General features: G+C 42.2%; 1 protein-coding gene across 1 annotated transcript; it reads left to right on the plus strand.

Annotated features, from left to right (window-relative positions):
* The first annotated feature begins 919 nt into the window (after positions 1-919).
* Copb2 (coat protein complex I subunit beta 2) lies at positions 920-22,994 on the plus strand. The gene is given in 22 exon segments (NM_021765.2): positions 920-1,009; positions 5,240-5,377; positions 7,465-7,551; positions 7,754-7,880; positions 8,680-8,828; positions 10,709-10,855; positions 11,321-11,420; positions 12,080-12,222; positions 12,424-12,623; positions 14,029-14,139; positions 15,148-15,236; positions 15,324-15,430; positions 16,182-16,325; positions 17,265-17,395; positions 17,654-17,861; positions 20,113-20,223; positions 20,840-21,054; positions 21,707-21,799; positions 21,883-22,063; positions 22,209-22,277; positions 22,430-22,498; positions 22,704-22,994. Coding segments are annotated over 22 exon segments (2,718 nt in total). The 5' UTR covers positions 920-1,006; the 3' UTR covers positions 22,800-22,994.
* The last annotated feature ends 188 nt before the right edge of the window (positions 22,995-23,182 follow it).

Here is a 23,182-nt window from a genome sequence, read left to right on the forward strand (position 1 = left end):
TGGAAACCTAGGCTTTTCTCCACCAGAGGTTTATAAGCAGCAAAGGGCAAGTTCCATTGTTTCATAGCATTTGCTTTTTAAAAGGGGTGTGTGTGTGTGTGTGTGTGTGTGTAAATCGGTTCACAGTGCATTTGCACTTTTCCTGGCGATTCTTAGGGCGTGATATTTTCTGAAATTGAACTTATTAAAGAGCTGCTTTGGCGTAACAGATAGAGCACGGGGCTCCCAGGGCTTATCCCCCTGAGTCCAGATTCTAACAACACTGCTTACTATGTCATCTTGGCCAGTAAACCCAAGTTCCTTGAGCCTTACTTTCCTAATCAATAAAATGGAAACGACTCCTGTGTGGTGTTGGCTATACACTCAGCTGTAACCACACAAACGACCAGGAGGATGCTTTTTGAAGGGCAATCACTCGACTGACTCCGGGAGGATCCAGAACCAAGATCTCAGGACTCCTCGGAGCTTCAAAGGCGGGAGACGTGCCTACATCTTTTCCGCCTCGGTCGGTATCACCCAAACCAGACACCGCTCTGGGCCCCGTTCCGGAGCCCGCTGGAGTACACTGTTTCAGAGCCTTCTTTTCTCCGCCAGAGGCTCATGTTGTTCGGATAGGGCTTCCGGGCCCCATCGCTGTTGCCGGCGTTAAGCAGGAATCCAGCACCGTGCTCCATCTTCTTAGCTTTCTGAACCTGCTAGCAGGTAAACTGCCCGATGGCCGCTGGTCACCGCCCTACCCTAACCTCAGCAATACACGGAACAGCCAACTCAACAGCTCCGCAGCAGAAGACGCGGAAGGCCGCGTTACCTAGGAAACTGGGGCGGGACTACGCGCAGATTGCCTTACGGAGAGTTTGCGCAGGCGCAGAGCCTGGTTCCGAGTGTCGCGAGAGCCGCTTCCCGGAAGTTCCACGTCAGTGGGTCCACTGCTCCGTGGGTCTGTGTGTTCTTGAGTACCAGTGTCGCTCGGAGCCTGTGAGAGGCTGGGGCTCGGACAATCGGAGCCATGGTAGGTCGAGCCTCATAGGACAGAGAGTGGAGCCTACCGGCTACGGCGGGTTCCCGGGGCCTCCGGGCTAGGGGCCGTAGTTAGAAGCGGTCTGCGCTGCTGCGGCCTGGCGGGGTCCTCCTGTCCCGTTGGGAGTCCTGGGAGGAAGAAGGCCAGACTGGGAGGCTGCCGTGGTTACACGGTAGTGTAGGGGGGTGTCTGCGAGTTAGCTGCCGCCGACTCTCCTGGCAGTCAGGGCTCCTGTCAGTGCACCTGCAGTCTGCACTGGGTCCAGTAGTGCAAGTAAATGCTAGAGGTAGGAGTCGGGCGACAAAGGCTACTTTGACAAAGTCACTTCATTCTGTCATTGAAGTGATGTTTGCTAATCCAGGTTGCGCGCGGTGTTTGATAGTGTGCACACACCAAATTGCAAACTTAAGCAGAGGGGGGAAAAAGTTAAATGTATGTGGAATCAGAGGCGGAATTTCAAATGCTTTGGCGGCCCAGTTCGGCGTTTTCTAGCTGGTGTTGATTGGGCCTTCTAGGCTCACAGAGGATGGTATTTTGGGGAAAGGCCCTTAGATCTGCCTCATTTCATTTTGAGACATATTTTTAATAGTGAAACCTTGCTTTCATTCTTCAAGGTATGTGAGTCCCATACCCACAAATTGAACCAGCTTTTGGTGGAAGACATTTGGGGAAAACTATTGTGTGAACATGTGCTGTTATTTTTTTCTCCTTGTGATAATATACAACAACTCTTTACAACTTTGACCCTGTATTGGTGTTGTAACTAATGTAGAGATGACCAGGAGTCATGGGTAGATTATAAGCACTAAAATAACTGAACTTGAGGGTTTTGGTTTGGTGGAGGGTACTGGAACCATGTGCAGGCACCAAAGGATGACTGTATTTTAAGTCTCCGGTAAAAAGTACAAAACACGAATTTATTTATTTGCTCACTCACCATAGGAGAACTCACTCTCCTGTATTTTGCTAAACATTTACCAGCTGATTGTCACAGCAGCCTGTAGATAATTATGAGTAATGTTTATGGTGGTTCCTGTAAGCCTTGCTCTGGTCTGCTCTAACTGAACTCTGATTTTAAATCTCGGAATGCTAAGAGAGATATTATTATCCCCATTTATACAAGCCAAACCTGGGAGGCTAATTAAGCTTAATACTGTATGTCTGACTTGAGAGCTGCAGATGAGGCTTGAATGTAGTGTGGATCTCAGTTATACTACCTGCTCCTCCCCTGCTCCCAAGTAAATAGGGTGTGGAGAGAAGGACCTGGATAAGCATTGAGGCAGGCCCTTAAGAAATAATCCACTCCACAAGCAAGAAGAGCTGTGCATGTGGATGTACTATAAACGGGGGGGGGGGGGGGGGGGATCCTCTGGCTAGGCCAATCAGAGAGGGCGTAGTGGTGGCAGCAACATTTAAACTAAGTCTGGAGTTGAGGATGCAGTGTGAGTAGGTTAATCATCTAAGACCTGGTATGATGTCTTTTTTTTTTTTTTTAATCATGACTGAGATGGTAAGTATGACTCCAGGAGCTCTTGCCTGCAGTAATGGACATTTTAAAATGGGTGTCTTTGCTTGGAGTATGTGCAGCTAGACTAGATAGTTCAGAGATCCCTGGCCATTTTGAAAAATCAATTTAAAAACATTGTTAGGATTTATCCTCACAATCCTATTTCACACACACACACACACACACACACACACACACACACACACACACATACTTACTTGGATATGTGGCTTATGTTATGTTGAAGACCCACTATGGCTCCTGGCATAATATACTTCCTGCTTGTTGTTGGCTCAAAGAAGAAGTTAAAATCCATGTCAGTAGTCAGTGGGGCAAAAATTCAGAAATCATTGAAAAGGTTTGTTTTCCTGAAATTAGCATGTGATTTGAAGACGGTGGCTTGAGTATATAAGAGATAGGCAGGACCACACAGCAGTGGAGGAGTTCTCAAGAAAGCTGAAGAGAGAAAACACCGTCCTAATGTTGTTTTTGAAAGTGAGGGAGGCAAACATGGAAGAAGTTAGAAGTAGACAAAGAAGTTAGAAGTAGACAAAGACACAAAAAGAGGTGAATAAACGCCTTGTTAGGTGTTTGTTTCAGGATATTATCTCTGCCAGATCCTCAATTTGTGCTTAGAAGCAACCTTAGATTTCTGTTGAATTCATGATTGTTACAGAACAGCACAAGACACTAGCACAGAGACTCATCTGGCCAGTAAGCTTTCAGGCTGTGCATTAGGCTTATTGAAGGGGACATGCATTTGACCTGCGCGGATAAGAGAGAGTGCTCCAGGGCATCTTTGAACGAATTAACTTTTCTTCTGTGGTGGCATCCCTAGGAGAAACGGAACACAGTCACTCAAATCAGTTTCTGGTCTGCGGTTCAGAGAAGGAGTCTAACTGGAAAGGGGCAGTTTTAAACTGTTGCTATTTAATGGCTTAATTTGTTCAAAATTGTTCTACTTTTCAGTATGTTTCTATACATTCAAAAGACCTTTATGAACATGAGTAAACCCTTATTGATCAGGCATTACTACTTGTCTACAGTTTAAATGTCCTCCCCATCTGATTATTTTTAAAGAGCTCATTTAATATTATGGTTTAGGATTAGTACAGTTTCATGAATGACATTTTCTGGTACAGCACTCATGCATGGACATGAAATTGTGACGTAGTTGATGTTTTGAATTTATTTACCTATCTATAGACTGGGTGTTCTAGAAGTATGTTTTGTAGTTCCTTAGAAGTCTCTTCCTGTTATCAAGACGTCACAGATCAGAAATTTTAGTGAGATGCTGCTGGCCTTTCTGCTAGGTTCGTATCTGCACTGATGAAAGGTAACCGTGCTGGTACAGTGATTCAAGAATGTGCTAGTGATACATTCTTTTTGAGACAGTTTTGTCTTATAGCTCAGGCTGACCTTGAACTCACAGTTCTGTTTCCCAGAGTGCTGAAATTGCATGAGTACACCACCACGTCCAACCTGATAGTGTTCTGGTTGTCAGACACTTGTTTGTAAGGAGCCAGGTTTTAAGTGAGATTGCCATGAATGAAATAGTAAAATGTCATTAATGCTGTCAGTCTCAACACCTCAGGAGACATCTTCTGAAGCTTCTGTATTAGTGTTATGAAAGGAGGATGGGTAAAGTAAGATGTGTCTGTTGGAACACGCACTTTAGTACAGATAAAGGTTCAGGTTGCAAGCTTTACTTGAAATGATGGCCAAGAAACTAACTGCTTATCCAGATATATTTAGTAGACAGCCTGATAACTGGAAGAAGCTGGCTGGTCCCTGACCATGTTTGTTACTGATGATAGAATTCTAGTTTTCAAATGAAAGTTTGAATTTTAAAGAGTGAATGTCATGTATTTCTGATATTCAAAGATCTGTCAGTTAAAGTAGGAAATGGTTAGTATTAATACTAATCACTAATTAGTATTAATACTAATCTATTAGTATTAAATACTAATAAATGTGGCTTTTGATTAAGGGTAATGAAGTTTGTCGTATATGTGGATCTGTATAACTCAATGAACTATCATTTCCCAAATGACCAATGTATTCTGTTACAAAAAACAGGCAGGAGTTAAAAATCTGCAAAGTGTAGGATAGACTAGTGGATTTTAATTTAGCCGAGTGTAAACAGTTACTCCTTAGGCTTCAGATCCCACACGTGTTCTTTAAGGAACCCCCACTTCTCAGACAGCATCAAAGCAGAACATCCCATTCTCCAAAATGGCTGATATATTCTGCGTCCTAGCTTTATGTGTTTGAGGCCAGATGGTGGTTGTTTTGTTACATGTCAACCAAAATGGTATATCTGGAAACAAAGCCAGATATAACAGTCTTCTAAAAAAATCAAATTGAGAGTTTTTACATAAATATAAAACATCAGGGTTGAGGATTTGGCCCAGTGGTAGAATGCTTGCCTAGCAAGCGCAAGGCCCTGGGTTCGGTTCCCAGCTCCAAATTAAAAAAAAAAAAAAAAAAAACCATCACTTGAAGCCCCTATAAACTTTAAGGCTATAAAGTCAGGATAAATTGGAAAACCACCTCTGAAATCTAAAAATACCCCATGCTTTAGACTAGAAACTATTCACAATTTAGCAAAGTTAAAACAGAATTTTTTTTGTAAGCCTCTTATACACTGTTTCAAGCATATTTTATTTGGCTTAAGAATTTAATTTTATTCAACAATTGTCTTTTCCCCTTAGCCTCTTCGACTTGACATCAAGAGAAAGCTAACTGCTAGGTCTGATCGGGTTAAGAGTGTGGATTTGCATCCGACTGAGCCATGGATGCTGGCTAGTCTTTACAATGGCAGTGTGTGTGTTTGGAATCATGAAACTCAGGTAAGATTTTTGAAAGGACTTCATTAGCAATAAAAGCTATAAAATACCAGCACTAATAATGAAAGAACCACCAGAGTCCAAGAAGCCGCGTGTGCACTGCTTCTCGAAGTAGGATGGAGCGTTATTTTCAGGAGCTAGGTTCGTGTGGGTGTTGCCTGTGGAAGAGGTTCTTCTGGGCATAGTGTATGTGATATTTAAATAGAGCAACATCGATGTAGGGAGTGTTAGCACCAGCTTCTGTTCTGCTTATTTTCTCCCTCTGTCACCAGTGGCAAAGAGGCAGCTGCTATCCATGTGTATTGAGAGTGGAACAGTACTCTCGCAGGGCTGCTCTGCAGGGTGAGGTCCATCCGGATGGTCTTACATTCAGATAAGGAAGTATTGGACTCTCCTTGAGGTAGCAGGTCGATGACTTAAAACAACAGCAGTGTTTTATTACTTAAATCCCCCTGCTGCTAATTTACTGGCAAGTCTTAACCATACTGAGCCTTGATTTATTCCTCTGAATGGATGCTAACTGTTGTGACCCTTGCATGAAGAAAGAACGTGAAATAAAATCTTAGGCAGTTGCTTCTCACTCACATCTTGGTGTTAGCTGTTGCTTTCTTAACTTAGATGTAGCCACTTCTGTGGTCTGGGGATGCAGCGTTTTGCTCTTTCGTTTAGCTCCTGAAGTGTAAGTTGACTTTTCTTGCTCTTTGTCCAACCATGCCCCTCATGTGGTACTCAGTCATGGAGGTTCTGTAGCTGGCCTCTTGCTGCTCCACATATCCTTGGATTTGTTGATGACTCAGAAGATTTGGACATTTTTCTGCTGTTGTAGAGATTGCATGCTCAGCTTGCTCTGTTCATGCCATATTCCCTAGTAGCAGCTATGTGTCTGTGTGGCACTCAGCTTTGTCTTAGCCTGTGAAGCCAGATGGTTGCAACAGTGAGCCAATAAGATTATGGTGAGCTCCTGAGATACTCCATTAAAAATGATAAGCTTGGGGCTGGGGATTTAGCTCAGTGGTAGAGCGCTTACCTAGGAAGCGCAAGGTCCTGGGTTCGGTCCCCAGCTCCGAAAAAAAGAACAACAACAACAAAAAAAAAAAAATGATAAGCTTAATTTTTAGAATTTTAAAGAACAGACAAAGAGATCTGCTTATCTCTGGTTTTCCTAGGTCTCTTGAATTCCCACCTTTAATTCATGTAGATGATTCACTCTGAGCACCCAAAAAACATCTAAACCTCGTAGTTTTTATGCTTATTATTACAACAACTAAACACAAACTCTCAGCATTTTTTTCTGGAAATGTGTTGCTAAGATGTAAAAGCAACAACAACAACAACAAAAGAACAATAACAATAACAACAAAAACCAAAGAAAAAACAAACCAAAACAAAATAAAAAACAACCCAAAAAAAACCCAAAACATCTTGTTGAGTCATTTCTATGGGTTCAATATTTTTTTTCTCTGAAACAAGGTCTCGCTATACAGCCCTAACTATCATAAAGCTCACTGTGTAGAGCAGGCTGGCCTTGAACTCTCAGCGATCTACCTGCCTCTGCCTTCAGGTGCTGGGATTAAAGGCTCATGCCAGCCACTATGCCTGGTTTATGGGCTCAATTTTTTAAAAAAGGAACCTAAGCTAAGAGACAATTCTCTCAACAGAGAGTGGAGTAAACTGCACAGCGGCTGAGTCACGAGCTGTTGTAGGTGTGGGCTGTACAATGGTCCTGCTTGGACAGTGTGGTGGGGAAGAGTGAGCATGGAGTCTAGCCTAGTGCTTGGCAGTGGTGCCAGAAGGGAGCAAATGGTTTCCTGGGTAGGTTTCCAGACAGGCGCGAAAGGCAACGCTGGAAAGGAGGGGCAGACCAGGACACAGGGTCTGGAGTGCCATCCGCCTTCTGACCATCTCTTCAAAGTTTCTGATTTTCAAATCTGCTGAAGAGAAGTTGATTGTCCCCCTCCCCCAATGTTGAGCTATCATTACATTTGTTTGACTAGAAATACTTTACAGACTGATGCTTTAATCCTAGCAGAATAAGACTCTTTAGTTACTTCTTCATAACTTAATGTGTCTATTCTTATTAACATTTCAAGACGCTGGTGAAGACCTTTGAAGTGTGTGATCTCCCTGTTCGAGCTGCGAAGTTTGTCGCAAGGAAGAACTGGGTGGTGACAGGAGCAGTAAGTAGCTCTGAGTATCAGATCCTACCCTCTCATTGGCCAGTGGTCATAGATACTAGTTACAGAGTTGTAATGCCTGGTTCATTAAGTTAGTTAAACGTAGTATTCTGATGGTAGGAGGCTATACCTTGAGCTTGTAATACAGTTTAGTTGTGTATACAGTTTATCTCATATAGTGATGCTTTAAAATCTCCATTCCTAGGATGATATGCAGATTAGAGTGTTCAATTATAACACCCTGGAGAGGGTGCACATGTTTGAAGCACACTCGGATTACATCCGTTGCATTGCTGTTCATCCCACCCAGCCGTTCATTCTCACAAGCAGTGGTAAGAGACAACCTGCTTCAGTCCTGTGCACTGAGTAATGATTTGCTTCCCGAGACATGTTGTGCTTTAACTGCAGTGGCAAATGGAGCTCTCACTCCAAGCTTCTGTTAAACAATTTGAATCCATTACTGTGCTGTTGGTGCTGCCCACCTGTGTATTTTAGTATTTTAATAGGATTATATTGCAATTGCTCTAATTCCTGATGGAAAATTCGAAGGTCTAGAAGCATCTGTATCTGGGGAGCAGAAAGCGCATTAGAATGCTGATGAGCAGGCTGTTGGCAGATTGCCACAGGCTCTGTTGGTTTATCTGCATATGCAGACTAGCTAGCTCGCTCCCTGGTATTAGTGTAAAGCGGACCCGCAGGAGGGCTGTTACCTGGGTATCCCTGAGTTGGTAGTAGTCTTTGAAATATTTATAAATTTAACAAGTGAGAACTTCTGTAAAAGCAGTTTATCTCATCAGGCAAATTCTGCCTCTTTCCACAGTCAGCTTTTTTAGCCAGACTTAGCCGGTAACCACTGGGGGTTTTTTGTTTGTTTGTTTAATTAAATTTAAGAAGTTGTCGTGTTTTTTGTATGTCTTTAGTAGCTGTCTATATGCACTTTGTCCGCACTGTTCTGTAGTCAGTATGCTCTGAGGTCAGGTAAGGACTTGGAGGACTTTCCCAGTATTAGTTCTATGGCATAGGTACTGGGACTGTGAACTATGCTACATGTGTTACCTTAAAACTCACTGAAACTGTCTTATTACAGAGATGAAAACAATCCACAACTGACTTGGCTCTCTTTTGGTATAGATGACATGCTTATTAAGCTCTGGGACTGGGACAAAAAATGGTCTTGTTCACAAGTGTTTGAAGGACACACGCATTATGTTATGCAGATTGTGATAAACCCCAAAGATAACAATCAGTTTGCCAGTGCATCTCTCGACAGGACCATCAAGGTAGGTGTCCACTACGTTGGTGCGTTACTCTGGCTGGCCAGAAAGCCCCTGTGCTCCTGTGCCAGGCAGAAGCAACGCAGTAGAACATTGGTTTCCACTCTAGGATCTACAGTTAGAAGCACTGCCATGTTTCTAGGACACGTGTGTGTGTGTGTGTGTGTGTGTGTGTGTGTGTGTGTGTGTGTGTGTGTGTGTGAGAGAGAGAGAGAGAGAGAGTGTGTGTGTGTGTGTGTGTGTGTGTGTGTGTGTGTGTCCCCGTGTGTGTGTGTGTGTCCTTTAGTCATTCTTGTCTCCTCATCACTGGTCTGTTTTATATTTAAGTTCTTTCTGTTGCCATCCCCTCTTTCTGCCTCTTGCTGTGGACTGCTTGTCTTCAGGGTCTGTTTTGTTTATTTCCTGTTGGAGAATAAACTACAGATGTCTAAGAGTAAAATACAGGATGGTTAGGGCTAGCCTGGGCTGCTGATACAGACACCAATATGACTGACCTACTCGCTGTCCTCTAGAAATGCTCTGAGTGTTCACAGAGCAGTGCTTCATCAGCTCTCCCTCTGACTGCAGGTCTTTGCATTCTCGGATTTGAATTTATTTTTCTCTGAGCATCTTCATAGCTCTCTAAGGGTTAGCACAGATAGTCATTCTGAGAAAGTCCAGTCTAGCGCTCCAGTCTAGCGACTAATGGCTGTAGACAGAGTGTATGTCATTCCCTTTAGATTGTGTTTCTATTAACAGTCTTCACATTGAGTGATAATTCATGTAATTTAAAATCATTTATCCCTGTGATATCCTGGATATTTGGGATAGGAGCTGTGTCTCCCCTTGCACAGCCCCAAGGTGTTCTGGGAGAGTAGCACAGTACTTTGGCTCTACTGGATACTGACTATTTGTTGCCGTGAGTACAGTCAGATTTTCTCCATCCTCTCAGTACATTGACCTAAAATAAATTTCAAATCACATTACTTTTGCTTACACATTTGCTTACATGTATATAATATTTTTAGTAATTTAACTCATATAAGCTATTTTGTGTTTTAAGAGCTTCAGGTTTTTAACTTGACTTTGTTATCATTTGTTGAATTGCCCCTGCTTTTGACATAGATGGGAAACTGAGATCAGTTTTAACTTCTTCACTAAATTAAGTTTATCTGATTTTTTGAGTCAGGGTCTACAGTGTATGCTAAGGTGGCCTAGAATTTACTGTGTATCCACCCTACACTGGCTTCACATTCTTAATTCTCTCAGCTTCCCAGACACTGGGAACACAGGCGTGTGCCTCGCTCTCCCTGGCGAGCTCTTCCATTCTGACACATGCTACTCAGCACTAAGCTCCCATCCAATCAGGACCTAATTTAAAGTAGAGGTTTTCAAAGTGTTAATTTGTTCATTGATTCCTGCGCTTCACCTGTATACAGTTTTCTTAGTTTTCTTTCTGTTGCTGTGCTAAAACACTGACCAGCCATCATCCAAGGAAGTTGGGGAGGAACTCAAGGCAGGAACCTGGAGGTAAAATGAGCAGAGCTATGGAAGAACACTGTTCATTGGCTCGCTCCTCATGATTTGCTCAGCCTGCTTTCTTGGGTGGCACCATCATGCCTCCAAAGGCTTACTACAGGCCAGTCTGATGGAGGCATTTTCTCAGTTGAATCCCCTCTTCCCAGATAAGTACTTATGTCAAGTTGAGAAAAACATAACAGGGTCAACAACTGAACTATATCTATAATCTCCATGGAGAAGTGATTCTGCTTTCTAAAAATTATCATGAGACCAGAGCAAATATCCTGGAACACTGTGTCTTGGGCTGTGGTGTTTGATGTCTTGTGTTGAAAGCGGGGGAACTGCCTCTGAAAGTGCTGACTGGCAGATGCCTCTGTTCTCTGAAGGTGTGGCAGCTGGGCTCTTCATCACCAAACTTCACGCTGGAGGGACATGAAAAAGGCGTGAATTGCATTGATTACTACAGTGGTGGTGATAAGCCATACCTCATTTCAGGTGCAGATGACCGGCTCGTTAAAATATGGGATTATCAGGTACAGTTTCTATAACCTTCCGTGCTGTATGCTAGGCAGGTCTTCACTGCTTCCGATAGCACCTAAGACGGAACTCTTCACAGAGTCATAGGTTAAGGCCCCAGTATTTACAGCTAAATTGTGGTCCTAGAATTTTCCCCTTTATAAAAAAGAATGCAAATGCATTTTAAGATTTTAAAAATAAGATGCCAGCATGCTTATTGTTTGTTTAAAACCGTCATATTAAACCACGCATCTTTGAGTGTCCATGTTACCAGACTTCTGTATCTGAGTGAAACAGACACAACAGTGAGTGTTGTGAGGTAACCGTGGTACACATTTCACCATGGGAGCAGTCATAAACCAAGTTATTACCCACATTGCTATGCTTTGTGTCTCTAAGGCTTCCTTACACCCCTCCCCCTTTGCTTCTAACATGAGTTTCCCAACAGTAGAACATAGTAACTTTCTGTGTCTTGATTTCAGAATAAAACTTGTGTGCAGACCCTGGAGGGACATGCCCAGAATGTGTCATGCGCAAGCTTCCATCCTGAGCTGCCCATCATCATCACAGGGTCAGAAGACGGTAAGTTAGAGTCTGTTATATGTGTGCTTGGCATGACTCACTGCATATTTAAATCAAGTGGTGGCCCTGCATGGCACTGGGCGGTTTCTAGCAGTTTCTATATCTTGATTAGGATTCTAGACTTAAAATACAGAAGAATAAAAGGGTTTTATCATCATCACCATTCTAATGACTTTCGACTCTATCATTTAAAGATAAGGACATCAGGTATTCTAGAAAAGAACTGAAAAGGCCTGTGCATTGGAGTTTGACAGACTTGGTTCAAAATCAGGCCCTGTCACTTTGCAAATGTATGGTTTGGGTAGACTAAGAGATAAGAATGTGCTAGTCTACTCATAGGGTTATAGCAAGAGGGAAGGAGAAATCACACACAGCAAACATGTACTGCATGGTAAGCACTCTACTCAGGGAACCCTGCTGTGATTTTACAATTAAGATTAATTCTAGTTTTCTAGTTGCAAGTTGGTTTTGTTGTTGTTGTTGTTGTTGTTATTTTATGCTTATGTTGCTTTGTAAAATCAGCTAAAGAATTAGAGATCTGAATGTCATACAGTTGCTAGAAAGTACGAGTACTGACTTAGACTTCTAGCAGCTCACTCACCTGAGAGCCATTTTGGATGTTCATATCCAAAGGGAATGTTTACATTGTTGATTTTTAGGAACGGTGCGAATCTGGCACTCCAGCACCTACCGGCTGGAGAGCACACTGAATTACGGAATGGAGCGAGTGTGGTGTGTGGCCAGTCTGAGAGGCTCCAACAATGTCGCTCTGGGCTACGATGAAGGGAGCATCATTGTTAAGGTAACTACTTGTTTTAAATGGATGGAGATAGGCAAAGCCATTCCAAGTCTCCAGCTTTGTTAAACTAGCACTTCTGTTGTTCATTAGAAAAGGTTAGGCAATGTCAGTTTAATGTGGAGTAAGACTCAGTGAGGGGAAATTGGTGTGTTGTCTGGTTTTTGTTGTCCTTTTAGTTGCTAAGAGCTGTTGCCATTGTTCCAGCTTGGTCGGGAGGAACCTGCCATGTCCATGGATGCCAATGGAAAGATAATCTGGGCCAAGCATTCAGAGGTCCAGCAGGCCAACCTGAAAGCAATGGGTGACACCGAAATTAAAGATGGAGAAAGACTGCCACTAGCAGTAAAGGATATGGGCAGCTGTGAAATATATCCACAGACCATTCAGCACAATCCTAATGGGAGGTAAGCTGTCAGTGACATCCCCCTCTGCGCTTGTGTATGGTGGAGCAACTTTGCATATGCACAGCGTGTCCCCACTCTGCCTCCTGGAGCTGTGCCCAGCCCACAGTCTGCAGTTGCCAGCTGCCAGCTCAGTTGATGGAGGTGGCATGCAAGGGGGCACAGTTACGTAGTATTGTTTCCTTGTTCTTCAGATGACCAGGATTTATGTTCTCTAGGTCTAGAACCTGGTGCTGTCCAGGAGTAGGTGCTGTGTACTGCTTACTGCTCTTATGGAAGACTCACTCCAATCTGTCTTCTGAAAATGCTTGGGGTTGTGAATCTTCTATTTCTTATTCATAGTTTGAATTGTCAGTTCTGTTTTCCCTTAAGATTTATAAAATAGTAGGAATCATGAGAGAAGTTTTTACTTCTCTAAGCGGTAGGTTGATGCTCAAAGCTGTAGAGCTTTTAACCCCTACTGCTGTGACACCTTAGTACAGTTCCTCATGTCGTACGACCCCAACCATAACATCATTGCTATTTCACAACTGTAATTTCGTGACTTTTATGAATTGTACTATAAATATCTGATATACAGGATATACACGTGACCCCTGTGAAAGTGTCATTCAACCCTCCAAAGGGATTGTGACCTTCAGGTTAAGAACCACTGCTCTAGAGCTTTAAAAATTATTTTACAGTATATCTGGATGTCTTAAGCTGTAAATGACAAAGTATGGTATTAAGGCTCAATCGTTGATGTCTGTAATCATTTTTAAGTATCTTATGAAAGTTTAGGCATTGTGTGTGTGTGTGTGTGTGTGTGTGTGTGTGTATTTAATACCTCCAGACATCTTTTCTGTAAGGTTTTAATCTTACCTGTGAGTGTCCTCCAATAACAGACATTATCAGGTTCTGAAGGAATTTGAAGAGAGGTGTTTTGTCTTCTGGGGAAATGTTTGGCCATGTAACATTCTATTTTTACTCATTATTTAAATGTTAGTGATCCTGTTCATTGTAATAACTAATAGTTGAATACAGTGTTTTGCTCATTTAATGATGAGCATTGGTGCACAGGTAAGCATGCTGTAAAGCAGTGCCTTCTTGTGTTGTGAAGCCATGAGCATGGTTTAAGCCTCTTGGGGCTCAGCAACCATTACTGCGTGGTTGGAGACATCTCACTGTGCTTGCTCACCCCAGGCTCCAGGCCGCTGCAATGTCTTTGTCAGTAACCCATACTGATAATTGCTTTTTTGATTTTGTTTCTTATAATATTTATTCATAGCATATTCAAAGAAGTATGTAGCTCTAACATTTGAAATAATAATTAACTAACATAGCATCGTGTTATGGATTATTGTATCGTGAATAGGAATTACTGTTTGCTGACACTTATGTCAGTGTCCCTGCTTTCTGTCACTCCCAGGTTTGTCGTGGTGTGTGGTGATGGAGAATATATCATCTACACAGCAATGGCCTTGAGAAACAAGAGCTTTGGATCTGCCCAGGAGTTTGCATGGGCCCACGATTCTTCAGAGTAAGATGCATGAAGCCCACTTTACCCTGATTGCAAATAGGATGTTGGTGCCAGTGTGGTTGAAAAGTTACCATGCTTTTCCATGGTAAACGACAGTTCCACCACAGCTGCTTAGCTGAAGCATTCAGAGTATAAACTGCCCTTGCCCTGTCTGAATTGCCATGCTGCCTCACTCGGGCAGATGTACTAAATCCATTCAACTGGGAATTCAAGACTGAAATCCTTGCTGGAGCCTGTGACATGACTTGATGCTTAGCTTTAAGGCAAAGTAGCCCTGCATCAGGTGGGCCTTTAGGAAGCCGTCCCAGACAGGGCCTCCAAGGGGCTCCTTTATGAACTAGTTGGGGGTGCTGCTTATGCCAGCTCCCCTTGATAAAACTTGAATGCCTGCATGTCCCCACTGCGCATTCTCAACCCATTCAGTCTGAATTCAGAACAGTCAGAAAATGCTCTCACTAAAAGCAGAAGCCATATTAATCCTTTACAATGTTACAGCTCATAGCCACCAACACAGTCAGAATATCTCCACCCCAATCTATTCACTCCCCAGTCCCAGGCAAACACCGATCTTTTGTTACTCTACAGGTCAGACTTTGAGACTTCTTGGTAGTTTTATGAGTGGAGCACTACACACATGCATTCTTAGATCTGGCTTTCGAGGTCATCTGTGTTTTTACCTGTATCAGTAAGGAGTTTTGTGTACAGTAGTCCATTGAGTGGATGTACCACCATTTCAGTATTCACTTTTAGATATCAGTGCCATTTCTAGTTTTGAAAATGGTTTCTAAGCTTTAGTAATTTGTATAACATATAGCATGAAACTCATTATTTGTTTAGTTGCAATGTTTTTACTCTATCTTAGAACAAAATTAAGCCAGTTGAATTTTCAATGAAGATAAATTTTTTATTTTTCAATAATTAATATTTTATCAGAGTATTTGGGGATATTTCTAACATTTATTGGAATTATGACTTAGTGTTTAATATGCTGTTTCCCTTGCCCCTCAGGTATGCAATAAGAGAAAGCAACAGTGTTGTAAAGATATTTAAGAACTTTAAGGAAAAGAAATCATTTAAACCTGATTTTGGAGCTGAAAGTGAGTGCTGTTCGTTTGTGATACATTTTGAGAATCTTTGTAATGTCTCCACACATTCAAGTGGGCTCTTTCTGTGTCCTTTTTAAGGTATCTATGGGGGCTTCTTGCTGGGAGTCAGGTCTGTAAATGGCTTAGCATTCTATGACTGGGAGAATACCGAACTCATCCGCAGAATTGAAATTCAGCCCAAGCACGTGAGTTTCTCCTCTGTGGTTGCTTTTGGGAGGTTTATCTTTGAAATGTCTGAGTCCCTCATGTCAAGAATGGCTCTTTGTACACTGCTATACTGGGCCCATTGGGCTGCTCGCCGTGCTATTTACCTAAGAAGTGCCCAGGATATCAGTTATGCATTGGAATCAAATAGTAATCATTGACTATTTGTAGAAGTATAGAATACAAGTACAAATTCCAAACTCTTAATTTTAAATGTCGTTAACAAAATAAACATGTTGAAGACAGCAGTTGTGGAAATATTTATAATTCATGTGATGATTGCAGGAGAACTCTAGTAGCAAACTGAGAGCTGCTGGTTGGTTGACAGCTTTCACTGTTAGACTGTGGCCAGGAGAAAGTACCTTGCCTCGCTATGGTCCTGAGTCTGTCTAAAGAGACTGGGGCCATAACCCACCAAAGGTCCCGGCTTGGGTATTATTGCTTTTCCTACCTTTATGTATAAGTGCACAATGTGTGTGGAGAAAGAGGAAGTAAGGAGTAAGAAATAGTTTTAGGGAACAAGGAACAGCCCACCCCTTCTGAATGACAGCACCCTGTTTCCCATTGGTATTCCACAACAGTGTTGTGCTGTCCGCCTTGCTGAATGAGTGTAGAAGTACACAATGACGACCTTGCTGTAAGACTGATCCTGTAGTGAACAAAGTTTGGGGTGGCTTCTCAGAAAGGCAGTCAGTCAGTCATCTGTCTGTCTGTCTGTCTGTTGGGTTACAGATCTTCTGGTCTGACTCTGGAGAGCTGGTCTGTATTGCCACCGAGGAGTCATTTTTTATTCTTAAATATCTGTCAGAAAAAGTCTTGGCTGCACAGGAAACCCACGAGGGAGTTACTGAGGATGGCATTGAGGACGCCTTTGAGGTAAGTGTCTGTCTGAGTCCAGCTTAGGCTTTGTTTTAGTATTTTATATTCTTAGGACAGACAAAACTGATGTTAACATTTCTGTGAAATTAGGTCTGGGTAGGGTGATTGCAAGTTCTGATAACATGTAAAATTTTGGCACAAACAGAATCTGAAAGTGTGTGCCTCAGTTAGGATTTTATTGCTGTGAAGAGACACCATGGCCAAGGCCACTCATAAAGAATAACATTTATTGGGGCTGGCTGTCCATTATCATCATGATGGGAAGCATGGCATCCTAATGGTGTAGGAGAAGCCAAGAGATCTACATCTTGATCCAAAGGCAGCTAGGAGAGAGACTACTGTATTTTACACTGGGCAGAGCTTGAACATATAAATTACCTCAGAGCGCCGCCTCCAGTGATACACTTCCTCTAAGAAGGCCATACCTGATAGTGCCACTTCCCATGGGCCAAGCTTTCAAACACATGAGTTTATGGGGGCCATACCGATTCAAACCACCACTGTATGTTTAAAATAAATATGTGCCCTGACTTCTAGGAAATCTGCAGGCTTGCTTTGCCATCCTTCACCAAGGAAAGGTGAAGGTGTTTGGTTCTAAGACTCTTGAGCTAGAATGGCTCAAACGCGCTCTGAGATGGGAAAAGCTAAGCATCTGCTGCTGAGACGTCCTAAAGGACGTGGAGATACTTAGCACCCCAGTTCCTGTGTTGGGCAGTTTAGATTAATCCCGTTAGTTATGTTATGACTCAACAGTGAGATCTCACACTGTACTCATTGAAAACTGTTTTTAAAAAAGAAAGACAAGAATTCTTAGGAAGAATGTTCTCGAAATTGGATTTTACTTTACATTCCTTACCACTCTGATCATATCTAGCTTGTCGTTCACAGATTTCTGGTGTTGACTAAGATTGCAATAGTCTTGTTTTCTTTTTTTAGGTTCTTGGTGAAATTCAGGAAATTGTGAAAACTGGGCTGTGGGTAGGTGACTGCTTCATCTACACAAGTTCTGTGAACAGATTAAACTATTATGTGGGAGGCGAGATTGTCACCATTGCCCACTTGGACAGGTACTGAGTACCATTTTGCTTTTGTCTTAAGCAGCCTAAATTTGAAAGTGCTTTATGAACAAAGTGCCATGTTGACTGTGTTAACAGTGATAGATAGAGTTATTTCCCCCACATTAGTTTTAGTAGATTTTCTGATGGTAACCAAAATCACATCCATCAAATGTAAGGATTTGAGCAAGAGGGGTGTGTGTGTGTGTGTGTATGTGTTGGTATAACTGTAGATTTGGACTTCTAAGTTTGTTTCTCTTTCTCTTACAGGACAATGTACCTTCTGGGCTATATTCCAAAAGACAATAGGCTTTATCTGGGAGATAAAGAATTGAACATAGTTAGCTACTCCCTGTTAGTTTCAGTCCTGGAATACCAGACTGCTGTCATGCGGAGGGATTTCAGCATGGCTGATAAGGTGCTCCCTACTATCCCCAAAGAACAGAGGACCAGAGTTGCACACTTTTTGGAAAAGCAGGTGAGAAGTTGCCTGCCTACTTCTCTTCCCCCTCTAAAAGCATTTGACATAATGTTAGTAACAGTTGTAGAATGTCATCTCATCTTTCTTACCACCGTCAGGTTTCTGTGGCAGGACATAGCACATTGGGCTTGAACTCTTCTTTAGGCTGAGAACCCTCAGTACCTCTGGCGGTGTTGGCGCTGGTTTTATCACTCTTTTCCTTACACCCCCTTTAATTCCAGCACTAGGCGGGCAGAGGTAGTTCCAGAGTTCCAGGCCAGCCAGGGGTACAGAGACTGTGTCCTAAAAACAAAATACCCAAGCTGGATTATTTTTTTTCTTGTTTTAACTCTTTTTAAAAATGTGGTAAAATGTCTCTGATAAAATGTATCGTTACCAGTGTGCCTTTGCACTGTGTCCAGTTATATAGTCACAGCGTACGGAGTGGGTTCTGCCATGTGTAAACTAGATGAAACCAGATGTTCTTCCCTGCCCTTCCTATTTGCCCAAAGTACTGACTGTCTTCATGATGAAGGATGCAGCAGGACATTGATTCTCGTTCTTCAGCTTTATGTGGAGTGAAGCCTAGGAGTACGGACATCACAGGACGGGCACAGCCTTTGTAGAGGACTTAGGTTTGGTTCCGGGACTACTTACCAGCTGACACTTGCTGGATACTCCCGTTCCAGGGAGACTCAGTGTCCTCTTCCGGCTTCTGTAGGCATCGGGCACATAGATAGTATGCTTATATACATGTATGCCAAACGTTCATACGCAAAAATAAATCTTAAAACAAAAGTTCTCTTTAGAATTTGTTCAGTCATATTTTCTCTCCTTTTGTAGTATGTCCTTAGGCGTTTAGGCCCCACACACACACACACACACACACAAATTACATGTAGTGTGTCTTAGTGGGGATTGGAAATACAGCAAAAGCAAGGACATGTCACCCTCTTCCTCTGTTCTGCTCTGTCCCTACCTGACCAGTTCCAACCATCTGCTGTCTGCTCTGGGTTTTCTGCTGTGTCAGTGCTAGTGAGGCAAAGCAGTGACTTGGATTATTTAGAAGCAGTGTTTACTGCACCAGTGGGTAGCTGGGAGTGGAACGTTTCCAGCAACATGAAGATAGTTAGATTGAACTCTGAAAGTTGTCCAGCTTCTCTGTCCTGGCCACCCGACACTAAAGCATTTCCTTCAGTGTGCTGAGATAAACCACACAAGTTTCCTTCTGACTGCCACTTTCCCAGAGCTGCAAAAACTTGCCCATCAATGTAAACTGGTAACTGTAACTTTTGTTTTACAGAAGTTAACTTTGTAATGGCAGTTACAGGACAGTAGTTAATTTATTTAAAAGCCTGTCCTGTGGCTTTATACCCTAATGGAGCCCTAATGGGAGGGATACTTGATAGGCTGAATCCGAGAGCAAAATAAAGCCTAACTGATGACAGCCCCTCAGTGCCTGGAGCCTGGCTATAGGCTAAATGACCTACAGATAAGAGAATATTGGAAGGTTTACCTTTCTCTTCCCATTTCTGTCACTAACCTCTATACGATGAGTCTTTATGTATATGTCTGGCATGTTGGCACCTTGCCTTGGGAACTAGATGGGAAGAGAGATTGTTGCCAGGCTCAGACAGTAGCCTGTGAGAGGGGTTGGGGCTAGTGGGTGAGTCATATGACTGAGATGAAAATATCTAACAGATGCCATGAGGCACTATGGTGCGGGATCTAGTGTGGGATAAGAAAACTTTTTTTTTTTAAATTTTACAGCAACAGGACTAGATAACACCTAAGGCTCATTTCTGAAGTTTCCAGCAGCTGAATTTACCTCCCCATGCAATAAAATTTTTATATTTAATTAGGACCTAAATTATATGAAGTACATTAGTTCTTTAGTTCTGATCCACATCCTAACTCTCCCAGAAGTCTTTTAAATTTACGTATCTATTCCTGTAGCATCTTTGTTACAGAATGATCTTAAAGACCTAAGTATGAAATTGTGCAAAATAGACATTTTAAAGAAGAAATGGGAATGCAAACTTGATTTGCTAAAAATGGCTCCCATTTTACATTGTTGGTTGCATATTCATGGATGCTAATTGGTATCTGGTTGCTGGGGTTAGATTCCATTTGGTTCACTGAAATAAGATGGCTGTGGGATCTTCTGTCTATAAGGTCTTTTGAGAGAATAATTTGTTGCGTGTGTATACTATATATTCACAGTCTTCTGAATGTCTAAGTCATACATTTTCTTTTTTAAAATGTGCAGGGCTTCAAGCAGCAAGCACTCACAGTATCCACAGATCCTGAACATCGTTTTGAGCTTGCTCTTCAACTTGGGGAGCTGAAAATTGCTTACCAGTTAGCAGTGGAGGCAGAGGTATGTTCGAATCCCAGACTTTCCCATAACCCAGGGAAGGCTTAGTAGGTACTTGGCTGTACCTACTATATATATGTGTGTGTGTGTGTGTGTGTGTGTGTGTACTGGAAATTAGGGGTTAAGTATAGCATTTCATGAGTAAATTAATTTCAGACTGTACAAAAAATTAGCTGTCAAGATCATTTAAATGTACATTTTATTTGATTTCTGGGAAGCTACAAATGAATGACCACATTCATTAAATATTTAAGGATGTAATTTTCTACTCTTCCTAAAAGTATTACTAATTTACTTGTTAAAATAATTGTAGTCTAATGACATTTTAATTCCATTTACATGGTTTTAGATTCAGTTTCACTGTGTAAGTAAAAATTGAAAATGAGTTAATTATTCAAGTATCATTTGAATTACTTTTGTTCATGTGATTTTCATTTCCTCATTGCACATTTTTATCATGTCTTTGACTGACAGCCAATTTACCAAGCACAACTCAAAAATTATATGTATGTCTTATATAAATATCTTCTAATTGTCATCACAGTGATATTCAAAGTAACAGGATAATGTTGATGTTGAAATGCTATTTCCAAAGATGTCTTATCTTAAATTCTTATAGTCGGAGCAGAAGTGGAAACAACTTGCCGAACTTGCCATTAGTAAATGTCAGTTCAGCCTAGCCCAGGAGTGTTTGCACCATGCCCAGGACTACGGTGGTCTGCTGCTCTTGGCCACTGCCTCTGGAAACGCTAGTATGGTGAACAAGCTGGCAGAAGGTGCGGAGAGAGATGGCAAAAATAACGTGGCATTCATGAGCTATTTTTTACAGGGCAAGTAAGTATTATCTCAAGGTCTAAAAATCTCAAGGAGTTGTAAGCAGTATTTCTCCATTGACTGTGAGGATGGTATTTGAGAGGAATATGAAACACAAACCCTGGGGACAGCTGGTGAAGGCAGTTCTCATCTGTTATGTACAAAGATATAGGATTGTACAAAGATATAGGATTAAAATGCTACTGCTATTTGAGCTCAACTGTGAAAACAGTGTGAATTTTTAAGTCTAACAACAGTTAATGTGAGCTAAGTCACATGGACATTGGTTTGCCTTTTGGAAATAAACACACTAGTATTACTAGTCTTGCTCTATATGCCAATTCTTAAAAACCCAGGCCTCACCATCAGACGTCTTTGTTGAGGTATGCTAAGGGGCTGATCTCCAGGGATTTGTGCTCACTGGATAAATGTTCACTGCTGAGCTACTGTGCTACACTTCCAGACCTGCCATAAAAGTTGTCCAAATAAGCTGAAAGCTGTCATGAACACTGTTGTGCCTCACACCCATCAAGTTTCAACATTAAAAGGCTTAGCAACAGAAGTGAATGTGTAAGGGGCACTGGAGGATTTTGCCTCTGCAACAGGTTCACACTTTGAACTTTATCTGCCATCACTGTTTATTTCTCTAACAGTATGTCTGTTTACTCTGTAGGCTTGATGCTTGCCTAGAGCTCTTGATCAGAACAGGAAGACTCCCAGAAGCCGCCTTCCTGGCCCGAACTTACTTACCCAGCCAGGTCTCAAGGTATGGACTTAGTTTAGAGAGACGTTTCAGCTGAGACAGGACCCACACTCATCTGTTTGGTTTTGTGATGTCTCCAATATTAGGGTAGTGAAGTTGTGGAGGGAGAATCTCTCAAAAGTCAACCAGAAAGCAGCAGAATCCCTCGCTGACCCCACAGAGTATGAAAACCTTTTCCCTGGATTAAAAGAAGCCTTTGTTGTTGAAGAATGGGTGAAGGAGACACATGCGGATCTGTGGCCAGCCAAGCAGTACCCTCTTGTCACGGTGAGTGGCAGAGTGCCAGGCTGACACGCATTCACAAGTCTGGGTTTAAAATGTGCTTCATACATTAGTAAGAGCTAATGTCCTAGATTTGGACATAAGTTTTGATTTCAAAATTTTTCATTTTATCATTGTTTTATTCTGACAGCCAAATGAAGAGAGAAATGTTATGGAAGAGGCAAAAGGCTTTCAGCCCTCAAGAGCCACAGCTCAGCAGGTCTGTAGAGAACTGCATGTGACAGCATGATTGACATTGTTGATTAAAGCACTACCACTAGCCACTTCCTCATCCTGGGCTCCCTTTGCATGGTGGAATATTTACATCTCGGGCCAGTTCCTTGCACTTCATATTTACCTCTTATTTTTTAGGAACCTGATGGGAAACCAGCTTCTAGCCCAGTTATCATGGCCTCCCAAACCACTCACAAAGAAGAAAAGGTGGGTCAGCCATCCTCTACCCCAAGTCCCAGGTCAGGAGCAGGCCTCTGAGGGTTAGATGTCTTTGGCATCCTAATTCAGAGAGGAGGCTTCAAAGTCGGATGATGATGCTCTTGTCGGTAGTAAGGAAATTTGGGTCTGGCTTTGGACTGTGAACCAGGTAACACAGTACTGTGTAACATTTACCCTCTCCCTCTCCCTGCAGAGTTTCCAGGAACTAGAAGATGATTTAGATACCATGGAATTAGAGGATATTGATACAACAGACATCAATCTGGATGAAGATATTCTGGATGACTAAAGTTTGCCATTTACTCCAGTAAGAGATTATGATGGCACATACAAATCAGTCACCACCCTGACCAGAACTGTGGCAATCCTTGCTCTGCACACGTAAACAAGGAGGAACATAGCCCCTTCATCTTCAGGGCAGAGTTTTAACTGAAACAGACACTTGTGCTTTTTTCATATTGTCATTAAACCACCCCTCATAAAATCTTTTGAATTAATGAAAAACCCTGAGTTTCCTTCCTAATGAAAATGGCCATTGAGCTTTAGATGGCTGAGCCAAAACACCTCACCCAGGATCAGCTTCACCCTTTGCTTGAATAACTAAGGGCATTTTTCAAAGCCTTGTTCTGACCTTGTGTCATGGCTTGGCTACTGAGCATCTGTCCTGATTAG

The sequence above is a fragment of the Rattus norvegicus genome, chromosome 8 (assembly GCF_021556685.1).
Source record: "Rattus norvegicus strain SHRSP/BbbUtx chromosome 8, alternate assembly SHRSP_T2T, whole genome shotgun sequence".
Lineage (NCBI taxonomy): Eukaryota > Metazoa > Chordata > Mammalia > Rodentia > Muridae > Rattus > Rattus norvegicus.